Source organism: Scyliorhinus canicula, chromosome 8 (assembly GCF_902713615.1).
Source record: "Scyliorhinus canicula chromosome 8, sScyCan1.1, whole genome shotgun sequence".
NCBI classification, from domain to species: Eukaryota; Metazoa; Chordata; class Chondrichthyes; order Carcharhiniformes; family Scyliorhinidae; genus Scyliorhinus; species Scyliorhinus canicula.
This window is the reverse complement of record NC_052153.1, coordinates 181,799,650-181,820,202: the sequence shown is the minus strand read 5'-3', so window position 1 is coordinate 181,820,202 and position 20,553 is coordinate 181,799,650. Positions and strand designations below refer to the sequence as shown.

General features: G+C 46.8%; 1 protein-coding gene across 4 annotated transcripts in view; it reads left to right on the top strand.

The window, feature by feature from the left end:
• The window catches only part of galntl6 (polypeptide N-acetylgalactosaminyltransferase like 6), a 1,408,929-nt gene that overhangs the window by 1,245,706 nt on the left and 142,670 nt on the right, over positions 1-20,553 (top strand). For all 4 annotated transcript variants that reach the window (XM_038805796.1, XM_038805794.1, XM_038805795.1 and 1 more), the window contains exon 8: positions 13,158-13,275. In XM_038805796.1, coding sequence (XP_038661724.1) covers positions 13,158-13,275 — 118 coding nt within the window. The remainder of the gene's footprint in view (positions 1-13,157; positions 13,276-20,553) is intronic.

Here is a 20,553-nt window from a genome sequence, read left to right as displayed (position 1 = left end):
GGACAGCCCCGTCATCCCAGGGACCAGCTTGGGAAGCACGGTAGCACAAGTGGATAGCACTGTAGCTTCACAGCGTCATGATCCCAGGTTCGATTCCCACTTGGGTCACTGTCTGTGCGGAGTCTGCATGCTCTCCCCGTGTTTGCGTGGGTTTCCTCCGGGTGCTCCGGTTTCCTCCCACAGTCCAAAGACCTGCAGGTTAGGTGGGATTGGCCATGATAAATTGCCCTTAGTGACCAAAGAGGTTAGGAGGGGTTATTGGGTTAGGGGATAGGGTGGAAGTGAGGGCTTAAAGTGGGTCGGTGCAGACTCGATGAGCCGAATGGCCTCCTTCTACACTATATGTTTTATGGTGAACCTTCGCTGTACCACTGTCAATGCAAGTATATCCTTTCTTAAATATGGAGACCAAAACTGCGCAGAGTACTTCAAATGTGGCCTCAGCAAATCCCTACATATTTGCAGCAATACTTTCTCATTCTTGTACTCCACACCCCCTTGCATTAAAGGCCAATGTGCCATTCATTGTCCTAAAGGCTTGCTGAACCTGAATGTCAACATTCTGTGTTCCTTCTCCCAATATACCCAAGTCCCTCTGGATATCAATCAACATTTTCTAGTTTCCTGCCTTTTAAAAGCTATTATGCTGCCTTGTCTTCTGACCAAGATGAATAACCTCAAAGTGAGTAAGTATGGGGTAGATATGAATAGAAAGAGATACTGATAATGATGGATAAAGGAGGGGTGAGTGGAGCTTTAGTTTGGACCAGTTGGGCTGAATAGCCTGTATTTGCAATGGCAAGGCACCTAAGGGCAGCACGGTAGCATTGTGGATAGCACAATCGCTTCACAGCTCCAGGGTCCCAGGTTCGATTCCGGCTTGGGTCACTGTCTGTGGGGAGTCTGCACATCCTCCCCGTGTCTGCGTGGGTTTCCTCCGGGTGCTCCGGTTTCCTCCCACAGTCCAAAGATGTGCAGGTTAGGTGGATTGGCCATGATAAATTGCCCTTAGTGTCCAAAATTGCCCTTAGTATTGGGTGGGGTTACTGGGTTATGGGGATAGGGTGGAGTTGTTGACCTTGGGTAGGGTGCTCTTTCCGAGATCCGGTGCAGACCCGATGGGCTGAATGGCCTCCTTCTGCACTCTAAATTCTATGATTCTAACAGCGCCTGGTTGAATATTTATCAATCTCAGGTTTTTAGATTTTTTTTGTCTGCTGTATGTCACGCTATTAATGTCACAATCTTCACAGATGCTACATACATTCACACACAGGGAGCTGTATTGTGAAAACAATAGCTTAGGGGGCAGCCACTCCCTGGCTCATTCATCATTGCAATGCCTTGACCAGTCAGGGTCAACCTGCCTGGTTGGAATTTAAACAAAAGCTTGGCAATTAACTATTCCCTGGTGCATTTTCTATGGGAATGCCCCCCCCCCCCCCCCCAGGAATCTAGAACTCCAGGATCCCTTACGCCCAATGCTGCGATTGCGCTCCCTTCCTCCCCGGTCATCACCTACACTCCAGCCGGCACGGTGGCACAATGGTTAACACTGCTGCTTCACAGTGCCAGGACCTCGGGTTCAATTTGGGCCTTGGATGACCGGCTGTGTGGAGTTTGCACATTCTCCCAATGCCTGCGTGGGTTTCCTCGCAGTGCTCCAGTTTCCTCTCTCAGTCCAAAGATGTGCAGATGAGGTGGGGTTATGGGGAGAGGGCCCAGGTGGGGTTTTCCTTCAGAGGGTCAGTACAGACTTGATGGGCCCACTGGTCGTCTTCTGTACTGTTGGGGCTCTATGGTTTGTTCCCGATAGAGCACCGCAGTACCGCTTCTCGCCACTTCAGCGCTGTGTCTGGCTGGGTTGAAGAGCTGTCAGCCAATCAGCAGGACTTCCTTCCATGGGTGGACAGAAGTCTCGCTCACTGTTGATCAATGCTCATGACAGCGTTAAATGGCAGCGGCCATTTGAAAGCCGCCGGCTGCACATTAGGCCCCGACTCTTGGGATGGCGAGCACCAATCGCTCTCTATCCTTAAAATTCTACCTTAAGTGTCAGTTAAGCCCCATAATCTGAACACAATTTCCCTTCGTGTTCTTTGCAGACACCCATGAGTTTGATGCCTTTTATATTTACAAACATACAAACAATGACAGATAGGAAAAGACGTTGGGTCCAGCTGGCCTGTCTGAAAAAATACTCCATCAAACCTCCTTCAACAGCACCTTCCAAGCCTGTGCTCCACTATCTAGAAGGACAAGGGCAGAAAATACCTGGGAACACCACCACCTGGAAGTTCCTGCCCAAGTCACTCACCCATCCTGACTTGGACATGTATCGCCGTTCCTTCACTGTCTCTGGGTCAAAATCCTGGAACTCCCTCTCTAACAGCACTGTGGGTGTACCTACACCACAGGGACTGCAGTGGTTCTGGAATGCAGCTCACAGCCACCTTCTGAAGAGCAATTAGGAAGGGAAACAGATGCCGGCCTTGCCAGTGATGCTCACAGCCGCTGGGCGAACCATAAACAAAAGCTCCCCGCACCATCTGAAATAATGTGAAATCATGAGAGAGGTGGCAAAATAGATTTTTTTTAAGTAAACTGAAAACAATACTTCAACCCAATTTGTGTAGTATGTGAAAATCTTCCAATTTGCCTCTTTCGTCTAATCATTTTAGTACTTATTCCTCCTATCGCTGCATGTGCTTGAACGTCTCTGCATATGAAATTGATGTTTTGATCAAATTTGGGATCTTTGCTAGTAGCCCAATTAATCACCATAAACATGCTTCTTTCACTGCATGCATAGTTGAGAAAAGAGTGGAATTGGAATAGTTGTCATATGAGGTGGGGTTGAGGACGATGGGTCTGTACTTGTTGAAGTTTAAGAGGATGAGGGGGATCTTATTGAAAGTTACAGGATACTGAGAGGTCTAGATGAAGTGGACATGGGAGGATGTTTCCATTAACAATAATAATAATCTTTATTATTGTGTCATGTGAGAGTACCTTTAAGAAATGGGTGTTTAAGAAATGTACCTTTAAGAAATGGAGCTGCTCATGTTACTGGAGTGATGTCAGAGTGTGGGTGGAGCTGAGCACTACTTCTGCTTTTTAGTTTCAGTTTGAGAAAAAGCTTAGGTGTGTCTGTGTTTTTCAGTGAGCTGCATCTGAAGTTTAAACAAAGAGATGTACTGTTGATCTCTGCCATCCAAAGTCTATCTATGGATCATTTGGTGAACCCAGAATTGTAAAAGGTTTCAGTATTGAATGTAAACCCTGATGTGCTTCTGCTTGGAGGTTTGTTAAGTCTTTTGGATGTTAAAAGAACAGCATACAGATTACTTAGTGCTGTAGTCTTTGGGGGTGTATTTGAATTAATGGTTGCTAAGATATACACTGTTTGTTTTAAAAAGGTTAACTTGAGTTCATAGAATAAACATTGTTTTGTTTTCAAAAATACTTTTCCATTTCTGCTGTACCACGCCTGTAGAGTGGGCCGTGTGCTCCCCCTACCACAATCTATTAAAAGTTGTGGGTCAGGTGAACTCCATGATACACTTTGAGATTCTCTAAAACCTGACCCATAACAATTGTCACAAGTAGGCTTACATTAACACTGCAATGAAGTTACTGTGAAAAGTCCCCAGTCGCTTGTTCGGGGACACTGAGGGACAAGTCACCTAACAGCACGTCTTTCGGGAATTGTGAGAGGAAACCGGAGCACCCAGAGGAAACCCACGCAGACACGGGGAGAGTGTGCAGATTCCGCATAGACAGTGACCCAGGCCGGGAATCATTACTATAGTCTCAGATGTCCCTGGCGCTGTGAACCAGCAGTGCAAACCACTAGTAGAAAAACTAGAACCTGAGGCCCGATCCTCAAACTGAAGGGACAATTTGTGAATCTGTGGAACTCTTTGCTGCAGAAGGCTATGGAGGGCAAATCACTGAGTGTCTTTTAGACAGAGATAGATAGGTTCTTGATTAATAAGGGGATCAGGGGTTATGGGGATGAAGCAGGAGAATGAGAGTAAGAAACATATCAGCCATGGTTGAATGGCAGAGCAGACCCAATGGGCTGAGTGGCCTAATTCTGCTCTTATGTCTTATGGGAACAGTACAATTGAGTGAGTGGACCTCAGTCAGGTTTTCGGGGAGTAAGGAGGGCTGTTTTCAGGGAGTGGGGGGAAGGGTTTCAGGATTTTCGGGGGAGGGGGGCAGGTTATCAGAGAGTTGGGGGGGGAGGGGAAGAAGAGAGAAGTCAATGTAGATGAACTAGGGGGAAAGTAGCTGCCGAGCTGGAGGGAAGTGGCTGGTGGTGAGAGAGAGTGAGTCTTACTCAAGGTTCACACTCACTCTGAAGCACTCAGTGGTTGTGAGAGTGAGTAAGTAAATCACCACAGTCCCAGTTGACCATAGGCTGCTTTCCCCTTTGAGGGGGAGAGCTGGCTGGTGGTGATTTAATGGGGCGAGCGGCAAGGTTGAGAAGGCAGGGTCTTCATGAATAACCTCAGACGGCATCTGGATTGAACCCTCACTGCTCAGAGGATTAGATAGTGTGGACAGTGAGAGCCTTTTTCCTCGGATGGTGATGTCTAGCACGAGGGGACATAGCTTTAAATTGAGGGGAGGTAGATACAGGACAGATATCAGAGGCAGTTTCTTTACTCAGAGAGTAGTAAGGGCGTGGAATGCCCTGCCTGCAACAGTAGTGGACTCGCCAACACTAAGGGCATTCAAATGGTCATTGGATAGGCATATGGATGATAAGGGAATAGTGTAGATGGGCTTTAGAGTGGTTTCACAGGTCAGCGCAACATCGAGGGCCGAAGGGCCTGTACTGCGCTGTAATGTTCTATGTTTTATGCTCTGTATCATGAACCAGCTGTTCAGCCAACTGAGCTAAACCTGCCCACATTGGACATCAGGCAATTACATACTATGGTGCTGGTAGCTGCCCACCATACTATACAGGATAGTAGTGTTCCAGTGTAACATTACTCCTAATGTCTATTCAATCATAGCACAGGTTGAAATACAGTGTGCATTTTCAGAATTTAATACAATAAGCCACCAGTCAGGTTGATTGTCATGTTGATTACGTGGTTACAATATACTTTACGCAGCTGCATGCATGAGACAAAGACTGAAGTGTCATAATATACATCTATGTATATAATGGAGTGCAGACAGGCAGTGATTGACACACAGGATGACCAGTGAACACACAGAACTCAGCAGCCAATAACCAGACAGGACACGATCACTATAAAGCCAGAGGGCACCAGTTTTCCCGCTCTCTCGGGTTCCAGCCTCTGAGACAGTCAGAGCTCATGAGCATAGCCATTACAAACAACATGTGGTAGTCAGTTAGTCTGGTCAGGCTAGCCTCAGGTCCCCAGTCAAGTCAGCATAGTGTCAACCCACAGTTGAACATGTAAAAATAGTTAGATGTTAAATAGTTAAATGGTAAATAAAATCGTGTTGCATCTCATCAAGTGTTGGAAGTCTGTCTCTCGCTACACTGCATCAAACGCAATCCACATAGACCCAGCCTACCCAACACATCATGAAGTACAAAAAGGACAAAGGTGATAATAATAATTGCTTATTGTCACAAGTAGCCCCTAGTCACCACATTCCGGCACCTGTTTGGGGAGGCTTGAATGGGAATTGAACCCCCGCTGCTGGTCTTGCTGTGCATTACAAGCCAGTCTTAGCCCACTGTGTTAAACCAATCCCAATCAACAGAAGGAATGATTAATCTATACTCACTTCAGTTTAATCCATGTGACATTACGAAACAGCTGAAGGCACTGGATATTGCAAAGGCTATGGGCCCTGTCAATTTTCCGGCAATGGTACTGAAGGTTTGTGCCCCAGAATTTGATGCATGCCTAGCCAAGCTGTTCCAGTACAGCTGCTAAGCTGGCATTTAACCTGCAATGTGGAAAATTGGCCTGTCCACAAAAAGCAGGACAAATCCTACCCGGTCCGTTCCCTGCCCCCCCCCCCCCCCCCCCCCCCCCCACCATCAGTTTCCTCTCAATCATCAGTACAGTAATGGAAGGGGTCATTACCAGTGCTATCAGGCGAAACTTGCTCACTATTTCCAACTCCTCAGGTATTGAAGCAGTCCTTGTCCATATGGAGGAATGCCTGGACAACATTCAGACTTGAGCGAAGAAATGCCAGGTAATATTCACGCCACACAAGTGCCAGGCAATGACCATGCAATGGCATTGCCATCACTGAATTCTTCAACTGTCAACATCCTGGGGGTTACCATTGACCAAAAGCTGAACTGGACAAGCCATATAAATACTGTGGCTACAAGAGCAGGTCAGAGGCTGGCAACACTACAAGGAGTAACTCTGCTTGTTGTAAAGGTTTCTGCAGTAGGTCTCATGAAGAAGTTAAGAAGCTTTCAAAGTTGCAAAGTTGTTGTGTTTACTGTCAATATATAATTATATATATATGTTCATAGTCTAACCCAAACCAAGAGCTAACTTCATGCTCCCCGTCTCAAGTCTCTCCAGGCAGTTCTGTCTCCTGTTTGTCATCATGTGTCTGTTTCATTGTACTGTTTTCCAGTCCACATTAACTCCTGCTATGTCAAAAAACCTTATACTACACCCCCCCAAAAAATTTTTACTCAACATATTGATAGTATATTTACTATAAATTCAGATGGTCTTGAAGCTTGACAGTTTGTAACAAAGGAAGAAATTCTTCCAGATGATATTGTGGTCATGGTTGGAGAAGTTGTTGGTTCATCTGCTTTTGGCAAGCTTTGTTCTGGAATTCAAATCAGAGTATTCTGTGTTTCCAACGTTTGGTTGTCTCCATCTGATTCGCATTTTGCACTTGTTGGAGTTGAACCTTTCCATATCAATAACCCATCTTTATTCGGGCAAGTCAGGCTTGTTCAGTCCGTTCCTTCATGGTACAAACATGTTTTTATCCCATGGGGTCCACTATGATCTGCCAATGTACCTAATGTCCTTTAGTGAAGGAAATCTGCCACCCTTACCTGGTCTGGCCGACATGTAACTCCAGACCCACAGCAATGTGGTTGACTCTTAAATGCCCTCTGAAATGACCGAGTAAGCCATTCAGTTGTTTTTAACCACTACATAAAGGAATGAAACCGGACGGGCCACACAGCATCAAACTAGGCACCGGAAATGACAATGGCAACCCCAGCCCTGTTGAGTCGGCAAAATCTTCCTGACAACATCAGGGGGCTTGTGCCATAATGAGGAGAGCTTCCTCACAGACCAGTCAAGCAACAGCCTGACATAGTCATACTCAAGGAATCATTATTCCTGGATACGTCCTGTCTCACCAGCAGGATAGACCCAATAATGTTGGTGGCACAGTGGTAAACAGTCGGGAGGGAGTTGGCCTGGATGTCCTCAACATCAACTCTGGACCCCATGAAGTTTCATGGCACCAAGTCAAACATGGGCAAGGAAATCTGCTAATTACCAGGTACCAACCCCCTCAGCTGATGAATCCGTACTCCTCCATGTTGGACACCACTTCAAGGAAGCTCTGAGGGTGGCAAGGGATCAGAATGTACTCTGAGTGGGACAGGTAAATGTCCATCAACAAGAGTGGCTCAGTAGTGCCACAACAGAATGAGCTGGTTGAATCCAAAAGGACATAGCTGCTAGGCTGGGCCTACGGCAAGAGGTGAGGCAACCGACAAGAAGGAAAAACATACTTTACCTCATTCTAACTAACCTGCCAGCTGCAGATGCATCGGTCCATGGCAAGATCTGTAGAAGTGAGCACAGCACAGTCCGTGTGGAGACAAAATCCTGTCTTCACATTGAGGATAGCCTCCATAGTGTTGTGTGGCACTACCACTGTGCTAAATGAGATAGACTTTGAACAGATCCAGCAACTCAAGACTGAGCATCCATGAGGCATTGTGAACTATCAGCAGCAGCAGAATTGTATTTGACCGTAATCTGCAACCTCATTGCCCGGCATATCCCCCACTCTACCATTACCACCAAGCCAGGGGATCAACCCTGGTTCAATGAAGAGTGCAGGAGAGCATGCCAGGAGCAATCAGGCATACCAAAAATTGAGGTGTCGACCTGGTGAAGCTACAACACAGCATTAGCAACAAGTAATATACAGAGCTAAGCGATACCACAACGAACGCATCCGATCTAAGCTCTGTAGTCCCGCCACATCCAGTTGTGAATGGTAGTGGATAATTAAACAACTCATTGGAGGAGGAGGCTCCACAAATATCCCCAACCTCAATGGTGGAGTAGTCCAGCATGTATGTGCAAAGGATGAGGGCTGAAGCATTCGCAAAAATCTTCAGCCAGAAGTGCCGAGTGGATGATCCATCACGGTCTCCTCCAGAGGTCCCCAGCATCACAGATGTCAGTCTTCAGCCAATACGATTCACTCAATGTGATATCAAGAAATGGCTGAAGCCACTGGATACTGCAAAGGTATGAGCGTTGACAATATTGTGGCAATAGTCCTGAACACTTGTGCTCCAGAACTTGCCGCACCCCTAGCCAAGCTGTTCCAGTACAGCTACAACACTGACATCTACCCGGCAATGTGGAAAATTACCCAGGTGAGTCCTGTACACAAGAAACAGGACAAATCCAACCCAGCCAATCACTGCCCTATCAGTCTACTCTCCATCATCAGCAAAGTGATGGAAGGAGTCATCAACAGCAATAACGAAAGAGAAAATGCTGGAAAATCTCAGCAAGTCTGGCAGCATTTGTAGGGAGAGAAAATAGCTAATGTTTCAAGTCCGATGACTCTTCGTCAAAGCTTTGACAAAGAGTCATCGGACTCGAAACGTTCGCTCTTTTCTCTCCCTAGATGTTGCCAGACTTGCTGAGATTTTCCAGCATTTTCTCTTTTGTTTGAGATTCCAGCATCCACAGTAATTTGCTTTCACTTACTCAGCAATAACCTGCTCATGGACGCTCAGTTTGGGTTCCGTCAGGGTCACTCAGCTCCTGACCTCATTACAGCCTTGGTTCAAACAAGGACAAAGAGCTGAATGCCAGAGGTAAGGTAAGAGTGACTGCCCTTGATATTAAGGCAGCATTTGACCCCGTATGGCATCAAGGAATCCTAGCTAAACTGGAGTCAATGGGAATCAGGAGGAAAAGTCTCCGCTGGTTGCACTTATACCTGGCAGAAAGGAAGATGGTTGTGGCGGTTGGAGGTCAATCATCTCAACTCCAGGACATCACTGCAGGAGTTCCTCAGGGCAGTGTCCTAGGCCCAAACATATTCAGCAGCTTCATCAATGACCTCCCTTCCATCATGTCAGAAGTGGAGATGTTTGCGGATGACTGCGCAATGCTCAGCACCTCAGATAATGAAGCAGTCTACGTCCAAATGCAGCAAGATCTGGACAATATCCAGGCTTGGACTGACATGGGGCAAGTTACATTCGCGCCACACAAGTGCCAGCAGGCAATGACCATCTCCTACAAGCAAGGATCTATCCACCGCACCTTGACATTGAATGGCATTACCATCGCTGAATCCCCCACAATCAACATCCTGGGGGTTACCATTGGTCAGAAACTGAACTGGACTAGCCATATTAATACTGTGGCTACTAGGGCAGGTCAAAGCTAGGAATCCTATGGCAAGTAACTCACCACTTGACCCCCCCCCCCAAAGCCTGTTCACCATCTACAAGGCAAAAGTCAGGAGTGTAATGGAATACTCACCACTTGCTTGGATGAGTGCAGCTCCAACAACATTCAGGGAGCTCAACACTATCCAGGACAAAGCACTCCGCTGGATTGCTCCCCCTGCCACAAACATTCAATCCCTCCACCACCGATGCACAGTGGCAGCGGTGTGTACCATCTACAAGATTCACTGCAGTAACTCCTCAAGGTTCCTTAGATAGCACTTTCCAAATCCACGACCACTACCACCGAGAAGCACAAGAGCAGCAGACACCTGGGAACCCCACCACCTGGAGGTCCCCTCCAAGTCACTCAGCACCCTGGTGTGGAAATATATCACCGCTCCTTCACTGTCGCTGGGGCAACATCCTGGAACTCCCTGCCGAACAGCACAGTGGGTGTACCTACTACTCAAGGGACTGCAGCGGTTCAAGAAGGCAGCTCACCACCACCATCTGGAGGACAACTAGGGATGGGCAACAAATGCTGGCCTAAGCAGCAAACCCCTCATCCCATAAATAACTAAAAGAAAAAGAAAAAAAATGGCCAGAGCCTCATACAGCCTCAGAAGTACATGTTGTTATATTCCAGTGATTCCTGATACCAACCTCTGCCAATGAAAAGATGAATCACCCGTTACCTCTTTTTGTAACGGGAATGTGACAATTCAGCTCTACAAATATCTGGTTATTGGAACCCTGTCAGGCGATCTGGCTTCAAGAGACACAATCAAAAACTGTGGCCGGAATCCTTCGGCCGTTCACACCAGTGGGATCGTCCAGCCCCAACGGAGGCACACTCGGGCTGGGGGGCAGCGGCGGGGGGTGGTTGCATTCAACAGGAAACCAGAAGATCCCATGAAACTCGTGGCGGGAGGGGCGGAAAATCCTGCCCCCCTGTGTGTGGAGGAATATTAAGTATCAGAATATTTCACTCTTTCCGATGTGGTGGAGGGCTGGGAGAGTTTGGAGTGTGACAGAGACAGCGCTCTCACTCCCCACAATCATCATTTTTACTTGGTTCACTTGGGAACTATCAACATTGGCACCAGTGGGTTTTGTTTTTTTCTTCAAGCCTTTAGATGAGGTGGAATATTCGGGAATTAAATGCTTTTACATTTCAGTCACTCTGTGTCAGCATTAAAAAGAAAGACTTATATTTATCCAGTGCCCTTCATGACCTTAGTGCCTTAGTGTCTATATGAAGTACTTTTGAAGTGTAGTCACTGTTCTAATGTTGAAAACGCAGCGGCCAATTTGTTCACAGCAAGCTCCCAGGAACAACAGCGATAATGAGCAGACAATCTGTTTTGATGTGAACTGAGGGATAAGCATTGTTTACTTGGGGGAAGACCCATGCTCTGCTTCAAAGTCATGCCACAGGTTCTTTTACGCTCGCCTGAGATGGGCAGTGTAACATCTCATCCAACAGATGGCACCTTGGACAGTGCTGCACTCCCTCAGTACTGTACTGGGAGCAACAGCTGAGATGAACTGAGATATAGTGGAGTCCGAACAGAAGTCAAATTCTCTCTGACAAGGCAGCACTGCTGCCTCATGGCACCGAGGTCCCGAGTTTGATCCCGGCTATGGGTCACTGTCCATGTGGAGTTTGCACATTCTCCCCGTGTTTGCGTGGGTTTCACCCCCACAACCCAAAGATGTGCAGGATAGGTGGATTGGCCGCGCTAAATTTCCCCTTAATTGGAAAAAATGAATTGGGTGCTCTAATTTTCTTTTTTAATTCCCTCTGACAGCAGACTTAAACCTCAACCTCCAAGGAACAAAACCATTGTACCAACGTGGCAGTTCCCCCATGCCAGCTTGCCTGTGTGGCCTTGCCAGTTGCTAGCTTTGCACTGTGGACACATGTCCATAAGAGCACAGTGCTATCCACTTATGCTACCGTGCTGCCCTGAAAGAACTCCAACCTTTTAAAAGTCGGTGAGTGAAGAAGTGTTTCCTAACTTCACTTCTGAAAGGCCTGGCTTCAGTTTTTCATGTCTAGGTAGTGAGGAAAGTAAGTTGCCGAGAGGGCATTAAGAGTCTGCAGAGGGATTTAGGTAAGTTAAGTGAGTGGGCAAAAAATTGGCAAATGGAGTATAATGTGGGAAAATGCGAACTTGTTCACATAGGCAGGAAGAATGGAAGAGCAGCTTGTGATTTAAATGGAGAGAGATTGCAGGACTCAACATTATTGAGGGCTCTGGGTGTCCTGGTACATGAATCATAAGAGGTTAGTCTGCTGGTACAGCAAGTGATGAGGACGACAAATGGAATTTATTGCAAGGGGAACGGAATATCGAAGTAAACTAGCTTTACTACAGTTGCAAGTTAGTAAAATCGGCTTTGTCCCAGATGACCATAGGCTGCTTTCCCCTTTTGAGGGAGAGAGCTGACTGGTGGTGATTTAACCTGAGGATCACCACACCTCAGGAAAGGGGGGATGTTGAGAAGGCGGGGCCTTCATGAATAACCTCAGCCGGTACAGGAATTGAACCAAGCTGCTAGTCGCGCTCTGCATCACAAACCACATGTCCAGCCAACTGAGCTAAACCGCCTGTACAGGGCCTGGGTGAGACCACGGGCGAGTTTCTCCGGTCTGCCAGCCATGTCCTTCTCGGCCGCTCACCACACGCTGGCGGCAGGATTCTATGTTCCCGCCGATTGTTGGCCGAGTTAGACAAATGTTTGGTCAACAAGTGAGTCAAAATATATGAGGGGCATACACAAAATTGAAATTGAAGTCACAATCAGATGAGCCATGAACTTAGTGAAAACTGGAGTAGGCTTGACGGGCCAAATGGCCTACCCCTGCTCCCAGTTCTTGTGGTCTGATATCCCTATGTCCTGAAGTCACCAACCAGCAGCAATAATCTATAGCGGCTGGTTTAGCACAGTGGGCTAAACAGCTGACTTGTAATGCAGAACAAGGCAGCAGCGCGGGTTCAATTCCCGTACCAAGCACCCTAAACATGCGCCGGAATGTGGGGCTTTTCACAGTAACTTCATTGAAGCCTACTTGTGGCAATAAGTTATTATTATTTACCCTATCTGTTCTGGCTGATACCTTGAAAACTTTGATGAAATCTTCTCTTAACCTTCTGGATTCTAGGGAATATGATATGGGCAACCCCTCAATCTAATTTAACCCATTGGGCTTCGGGATCATTCTGGTAAGTCTGCACTGCACTCGCTCCAGGGCCAATGCATGCTGGCACGTCCAGCTCTCTACAACTATATATTTTAAACATTTTGCCTGCTTGACATCCATGCCCTGACCAGTGTTTTATTCCTCCAGTCTCTGTTAGTCTCAGCTGATGTTACAGTTGACAAAGAGCAACCGGGGTTTCACCCCCCTTTTCTTCATCGATTTTCAATTGCACAATCCTCGATAAGTCCTGACTCCAAGGATTAATGTTTGGCGTTCAGTATCCGTTTTATCTTTCAGATCGCCTGTGATGGCTGGAGGCCTGTTTGCTGTCGATCAGCGATGGTTCTGGGAACTGGGTGGCTATGATCCTGGACTGGAAATCTGGGGAGGAGAGCAGTATGAAATATCCTTCAAGGTAAGTTGGCAAGATTTCTGTCTCATATTACATTATTGAATTTGAAAGGTGCTTTATTTATTGGTTTCCTTTTTTAAAAAAAGTGATAGTTCTGCTAATCAAGTTCCTATATTCATTCCATTATGCCAAAGATCATCATTTCAAGAGCCAATACTTGATTGCAGATTCCAACTGTTTTTTTCATAAGAACATGAAGAACAGGAGGTGGCTATTCAGCCGCTTGAGCCTGATTCACCATTTAATTGGATCATATCTGATCAATATTCACCTCTCTTTGCGCCACATCCCTTGCTAATCGTACCCAACGGTAACCAGTCAAATTCAGCCCTGAAAGCTCCATTGTATCATATCCTTTTCACGGGAGGATTATAAGGATTGTAGGCAAAGTGGTATTGTCGCTGGACTAATTATCCAGAGACCCAGGGTAATGCTGTGGGGACCCCCGTTCAAATCCCACCACGGCAGATGGTGAAATTTGAGTTCAAAAAAGTTCTGGAATTAAAAGTCAAATGATGAAACATCATCAACTGTTGTTAAAAACCCACCTACTTCCCTAGGGAAAGAAATCTGCCGTCCTTACCTGGTCTGGCCTCGTACATGTAATGTGATTGACTCTTAAATGCCCTCTGGAATAGCCGAGCAAGCCACTCAGGACAATTAGGTATAGGCAACAAATTGAACGAATAAAAAAAAGGGGGGGGGGGAAGTTTCAGAAGGATCTGAATGCACATTTGCAAGTTTTAAGTTCAGGAGGCCTGGTTGGGCCAGAAGGCAACATAGGTCAGTGAGCACAGGGGTGTTAATGGGTAGGAGAGTTTTAGATCAAGTGAGGCTTGCAGGTTGGAAGATGGGAGATTGGACAGGGATGATTGAGTCTGGAGGTGAAAAAAAAGGTGTCCGCATGTTTTTATTATGCAGCACAGTTAGCACTGCTGCTTCACAGCACCAGGGTCCCAGGTTCAATTCCGGCCTTGGCTCCCACAGTCCAAAGATGTGCCGGTTAGGTGGGGTTACGTGGTTGCGGGGACAGGGTGGGGGAGTGGGCCTGTATATGGTGCTCTTTTAGAGGGTTGGTACAGACTCGATGGGCCAAATGGCCTCCTTCTGCACTGTAGGTGACATCAGTTCTGTACCTGGCAGATATGACTTGCATACTAGATGAGCAATCATTTATTGCTCACAATATGCTTTTAATCTGAATGTGTTTCAATAATTCCAACCATTGTGAACTTAAGGATCTGTGGCCACAGCACTGTGAGTATTTACTCAACCTTGATGTGAACAAACATAATTCCTATGCATAACAGGCACTGGCTGTTGTGTTTGATGTTTGTTGTCCAGCAAGGAATCTACCAAACGACTTGTGACTTGTCCAAACCAGGATCTTTATTAAGTCACATGTAGTAAGGTAGCGATCTGTTACAGAGCAAGTTATCATGGAGTTTCTTTGGTCTCCCCTGGAACTACACCTGGCACGACTGTCCTCATGTGTGACTTATAACCATCTGCCGATCACCGGATGTGCCCGCACTTCTATCTGAGTGCCTTGTCACATGACCCCTGTCTGAAGACCACATGGTTGTCTGTACCACCACCTGCTGGTTGGAGGTTGCACCACCAGCCATCTATAATATTCCTTACAGGCATATCACCAAACTAGCGAAAGTTATGTTATAGCTTTGACTCCATTTTTGGCAATACTATCAAACGATTTCCACTGCCCTGTTCTTTCCCCCCATATCCCTTCAAATTTCCTTCCTACCAAGTAGATACGTTCCCTTTTTGAAAGTTATTATTCAATCTGCACCTGCCTCCTTTTCCGGCAATATGTTCCCAATTCTCATGCTACCCTGCTTAAAACCTTACCATGTCACCTCTGCTTCCTCCACCATTCAAATGTAAATTTACAAGATGTAAATTTATTCACGGGGCTATTAAGTTTGCACAAGCAACAGAAGCGCAACCGAAGCACTTAAAATACAATCTTAAATAAAATAAATAAATACGCTCTATTCTCCATTTCCTCTTAATTTCCTCCATTCTCACATTAGTTTTATTTCACTTGAATTAATCGATTTTATTCAGCCTTTATATCAGCTAAGGACCAGATGGTCGCACTTTAACTGCTTGAGCTCGAAAGCGGTGGATTCAAGCTCCACTCCAGAGGCTTAAACATCTAATGCTGACACTGAGGTGCAGCACTGAGGGAATGCAAGTCTTTCAGATGAGATGATAGATTAAAGCACCTCCTGCCTTCTCAATTAGATGCTAAAAATCCAAATGCGCTATTCATCTCTCTGTTGCCCTGACTATATTCGCCCTTCAACCAATGCTACTAAAACGTATTATCATTTCTGTTTGCTGGAGCTTGCTGTGCAGAAATTGGTTGCTGCATTTCTTTTATTACAATGACTCTCTCTCTCGTTGGGTGCCATGCCCTAAGAGGGTATTGGCAAATATGGACCTCCATGTGTTGGTCAATGGTGATGCTGCATTATTCTGTGGTTTGCTGTTGCTTTCTGTTAGTCCTGGCTGGCCAGGACACTCTCCCACTTGCCATAGGCATAGTGAAAGGCTTTGCATGTTGATAATCAACTGGTTTGTTCACACACCATGAATGCACCTTCTGTGACCATCACATTCCGGAGTGGGATTCAAACCCAGAGCTTCTGTCTCAGAAGCAAGGATGCTACCCACAGGGGCACAGGATATCCACAAAATAAAGACCAACTATATTCCAAAAATTGTTTAATTGTCTGTAAGTCTTTTTTTTTATTCTTTCAGGGGATATGGGCAACACTGGCTCGGCCAAGGTTACCCGGGCCAGGGGGGTATTTCTGGAAAGGGATAGACGGACTGGGGGCTGGCGCTGCCAAATGTGCAGAATTATTATTGGGCGGCGAACATAGCTATGGTGCCCAAGCGGGCGGTGGAGGAGAGGTCGGTGTGGGGACAGGTGGAGGAGGCTTTATGTAAGGGGACCAGCCTGAGGGCATTTTTGTTGGCACCTCGTACGTTCTCGCCGGCCAGGTCCCCACGAGTCTGGTTGTGGTATCAGCGTTGAGGGTGTAGAATCTATGTTTGCAGCATTACAGCTTGGAAGATATGTCCCTGTGGGCGGCGATTTGTGGCAACCATAGGTGCTGGATGTGAGATTTGGTGGGGTGGGGTTGGGGATAGAGTATTTTCGGGACCTGTTTGTGGGGGGGTAGACTTTCCAGATTGGAAGAGCTTGAAGTGTGCTTGTTGCCGAAGGGGAATGGGTTCAGGTACCTGCAGATGAGGGACCTCTTGAGAAAGGAGCAGGGTTCATTTCCGTGGCTGCCATCTCCAGCACTACAGGACTAGCTTCTCTTCGTGGATAAGATAGGCGAGGACTCTGTGCGTCAGTGGTGGAGGACGTGAATGTCAAAGGTGATGGATGGGGTGCCAATCAGGCCGGCTGCTTCGTCCTAGATAGCGTCGGGCTTCTTGAGTGTTATTGGAGCCGCACTCATCCAGGCAAGTGGAGAATGTTCTATCACACTCCTGACTTGTACCTTGTGGATGGTGGACATACTTTGGGGAGCCAGGAGAGGCAGTGGCCTAATGGTATTGTCGCTGGACTACTTAACCGGAGACCCAGAGTAATGCTCTGGGGACACATGTTCAAATCCCACCACGGCAGATGGTGAAATTTGTTTTCAATACAAAATCTGGAATTAAAAGTCTAATGATGACCATGAAACCATTGTCAATTGTTATAAAAACTCGTCTGGTTCACTAAAATCCTTTAGGGGCAAAATAAAATCTGCCATCCTTGCCTGGACTGGCCGACATGTGACTCCAGACCCACATCAATGCAGTTGATTCCTAACTGCCCCCTCAAGGGCAATTAGGGATGGACAATAAATGCTGGCACGGCCTGCGATGCTCACATCCCATGACGAATAAAAAAAAGATGAGTTAGAGTTCCCAACTTCTGACCTTCATTTGTAGACACTGCATTTATGTGGCTAGTCCAGTAGCTGGTAACTCCCAAAATGTTGACAGGATGATAGGACATCCTCAGGTCATGAAAGATACGATCTTAGTTCACTTTTCATCTTGATCGGTATGTTAAAAACACTTCTTTTATAACCTAACTTTAATTTTAGCTTGGAAATAAATGCCCTACCCCAGCTATTGTGATGAGTTTGGTGGTGGGGACATTTAAAGGGGCAGAAGGGTGGTGCACGAGGACCTTCACACCTTCCCACCTTCATCCCGATTAAGCCTGTGGTGGGTGAACTGACTTCCTGGCTCATTGCCAATAAAGACCCAAAAGTGGGCAATTAATGTCCATTTTTGAGTCTCGTCCTGCTGCTGCTGGTATTTACCCAGTGGTGGGCAGACGGGGCAGTTACCATGCAGGGAGCACAGAAGTGCCAGTACACCTGTCAAGGTTTTTAGCGGGCTTCCATGGGGATCTCTCATTCAAAGACACACAATGCTTGATCTAGGAAACCCAACATTTTCAAGGAGCGGGTGGGGCGGCTGAAAGCCACCTTACTGCCTTTGCTGCCGACCACTCACACTCCCACTTGGTGAATCCCTCCGCCACCATTCACCTGTGGACTGGGTTCATGATAATCCTGAGGCTCGTGTGGGTGTTGTACCGGCAACCCAAAATGGGGGCAGCACGGTAGCCTTGTGGATAGCAGAATCGCTTCACAGCTCCAGGGTCCCAGGTTCGATTCCGGCTTGGGTCACTGTCTGTGCGGAGTCTGCACATCCTCCCCTTGTGCGCATGGGTTTCCTCCGGGTGCTCCGGTTTCCTCCCACAGTCCAAAGATGTGCGGGTTAGGTGGATTGGCCATGATAAATTGCCCTTATTGTTGGGTGGGGTTACTGGGTAATGGGGATAGGGTGGAGGTGTTGACCTTGGATAGGGCGTAGGGTGCTCTTTCCAAGAGCCGGTGCAGACTCGATAGGCTGAATGGCCTCCTTCTGCACTGTAAATTCTATTCAATGTAATCTATGTAAACCGTCGCTGCCTCCATGATGACATTGCCATTCAATAGAGATGCTGGAGGCTAAGTGGCCAGTATCTCTTGGCAACGGGATTTCTGCCCCCTTGATCACAAGGGAGGCTGCTGCTGTCCAGATATCTTTATGAGCGACACATGATGTGGTGGGCTTTCTCAAATGGGTGACGTGGTGCTCTTGCCAGCTTTTTAGCTAGTGGGTATGAGTCCCCTGTCACCTTCGTTAAATCTACTTTTCTATGAGATGGGACCAACTCAAAAGGAGGCCCCCGACGAGCTAGAAAACAGATTCAAAGTTCCATTATAACAAAATGAGTATTAAAAGTCTAACGATTGGCACATTGACCTTGGCAACTTCTGACACAATCTCCATGGTTTGCTGGATTGATACAACCCTGCTTTCCTGCAATTATAATCACAGAGGCATTTTTAAAATATAAATTTAGAGTACCCAATTTATTTTTTCCAATTAAGGGGCAATTTAGTGTGGCCAATCCACCTACTCTGCACATTATTGGGTTGTGGGGTGAAACCCACGCAGTCACGGGGAGAATGTGCAAAGTCCGCACAGACAGTGACCCAGAGCCGGGATCGAACCTGGGACCTCAGCGCCGTGAGGCAGCTGTGCTAACCACTAGGCCACCGTGCTGCCCTATCACAGGGACATTTGATTGCGAAACGGCAAAGGACAAAGTCCAACTAAACCATCAGTACATCCCTCAGTGCAATTGCCAACCTCTTAATGCTGAATGGAGCTCATGCCATAATTCTTCAATTTATCAGTTCTTTTAGAAATTGTTTATTTTGAATTAAAGTCAGGCTGACTGTCGTTATAAATTTGAGCTTGCAATGCATTTGCGGATTAGGCACTGAAGTCAGTGGGGCACAGGAGGATTTCCCTCAGGACATCACTGCAGGAGTTCCTCGGGATAGTTTCCGAAGCCCCAGCTCCTGACCTCAATCCAGCCTTAGTCCAAACATGGAGCTGAACTCCAGGGGTGAGGTGAGAGTGACTGCCCTGAACATCAAGGTGCCCCAGCATAACTGGTGAATGGGAATCAGAGGGGAAAATCTCCATCGGTTGGAGTCCTATCTAGGATGAAGGAAAATGGTGGTGGTTGTTGGAGGGCAATTATCTCAGTCGTGGAACATCACTGCAGGACTACCTCAGGGTAGTGTCTGAGGCCAATCCCTCTTCAGTTGCTTCATCAATGGCCTTCCCTCAATCATTAGGTCAGGTGTGAAGATGTTCACTGATGATTTCAGAATATTCACCATTCGCGACTCCTCAGATACTGAACCAGTTTGTGCTAGACAACATACAGCCTTGTTTTGATAAGTGGCAAGTCACTTCGGCATCAGACAAGTACCAGGCAATGATCATCTTCAACAAGAGAGAATCTAACAAACATCCCTTGCCATTTAACAGCATTACAAACACTGAAAACCTGACAATCAACATCCTGGGGGTTTCCACTTACTAATTCTGAGGTGCGAACCATGATTCCCCAAAGCCTGTCCACCAAAAGTGAAAGTCAGGAGTGCAATGGAATATTCCTCACTTGCCTGGATGAGTCCAGCTCCAACTACACTCAAGAAGCTCAACACCATCCAGGACAATTCAAACCACTTGATTGGCACCTCATTCACTCCCTCCATCAACACGCACACAGTGGCAATGGTGCGTACCATCTACAAGATATGTTGCAGCAACTTATCCTTTCGTTCCAAACCCGTAACCTCTGCCACCTAGAAGGACAATTCCAATAGGCGCTTGGGAACAACACCATCTGCAAGTTCCCCTCCAAATCACTCACCATCCAGACTTAGAAATATTGACGGTTCACCAGGCTGATTCCTGGGATGATTGGGGTGTTGTATGAGGAGAGATTGGGTCAACTGGGCCTGTATTCACTGGAATTTAGAAGATTGGGAGGGGATCTCATTGAAACATATAAAAATCTGACAGAGATGGGCAGACTGGATACAGGAATGTTGTTTACCCTGAATGTGGAGGATCTGGACCAAGTGGTCGCAGCCTCAGGATATGGGGTTGGCCACTTAGGACTTGAGATGAAGACACACCTCTCCATTCAGAAGGTGATGAACCTGTGGAATTCTCCACCACAGAAGGCTGTGGAGGCCAAATCACTCAATATATTTAAGAAGAAAATAGACTTCTCGGCCTTAAGGGTGTCTCGGAGTATGGGGAAAGTGTGGGAATATAGCGTTGAGATTGTGGATCCGCCATGATCACATTGAATGGCGGAGT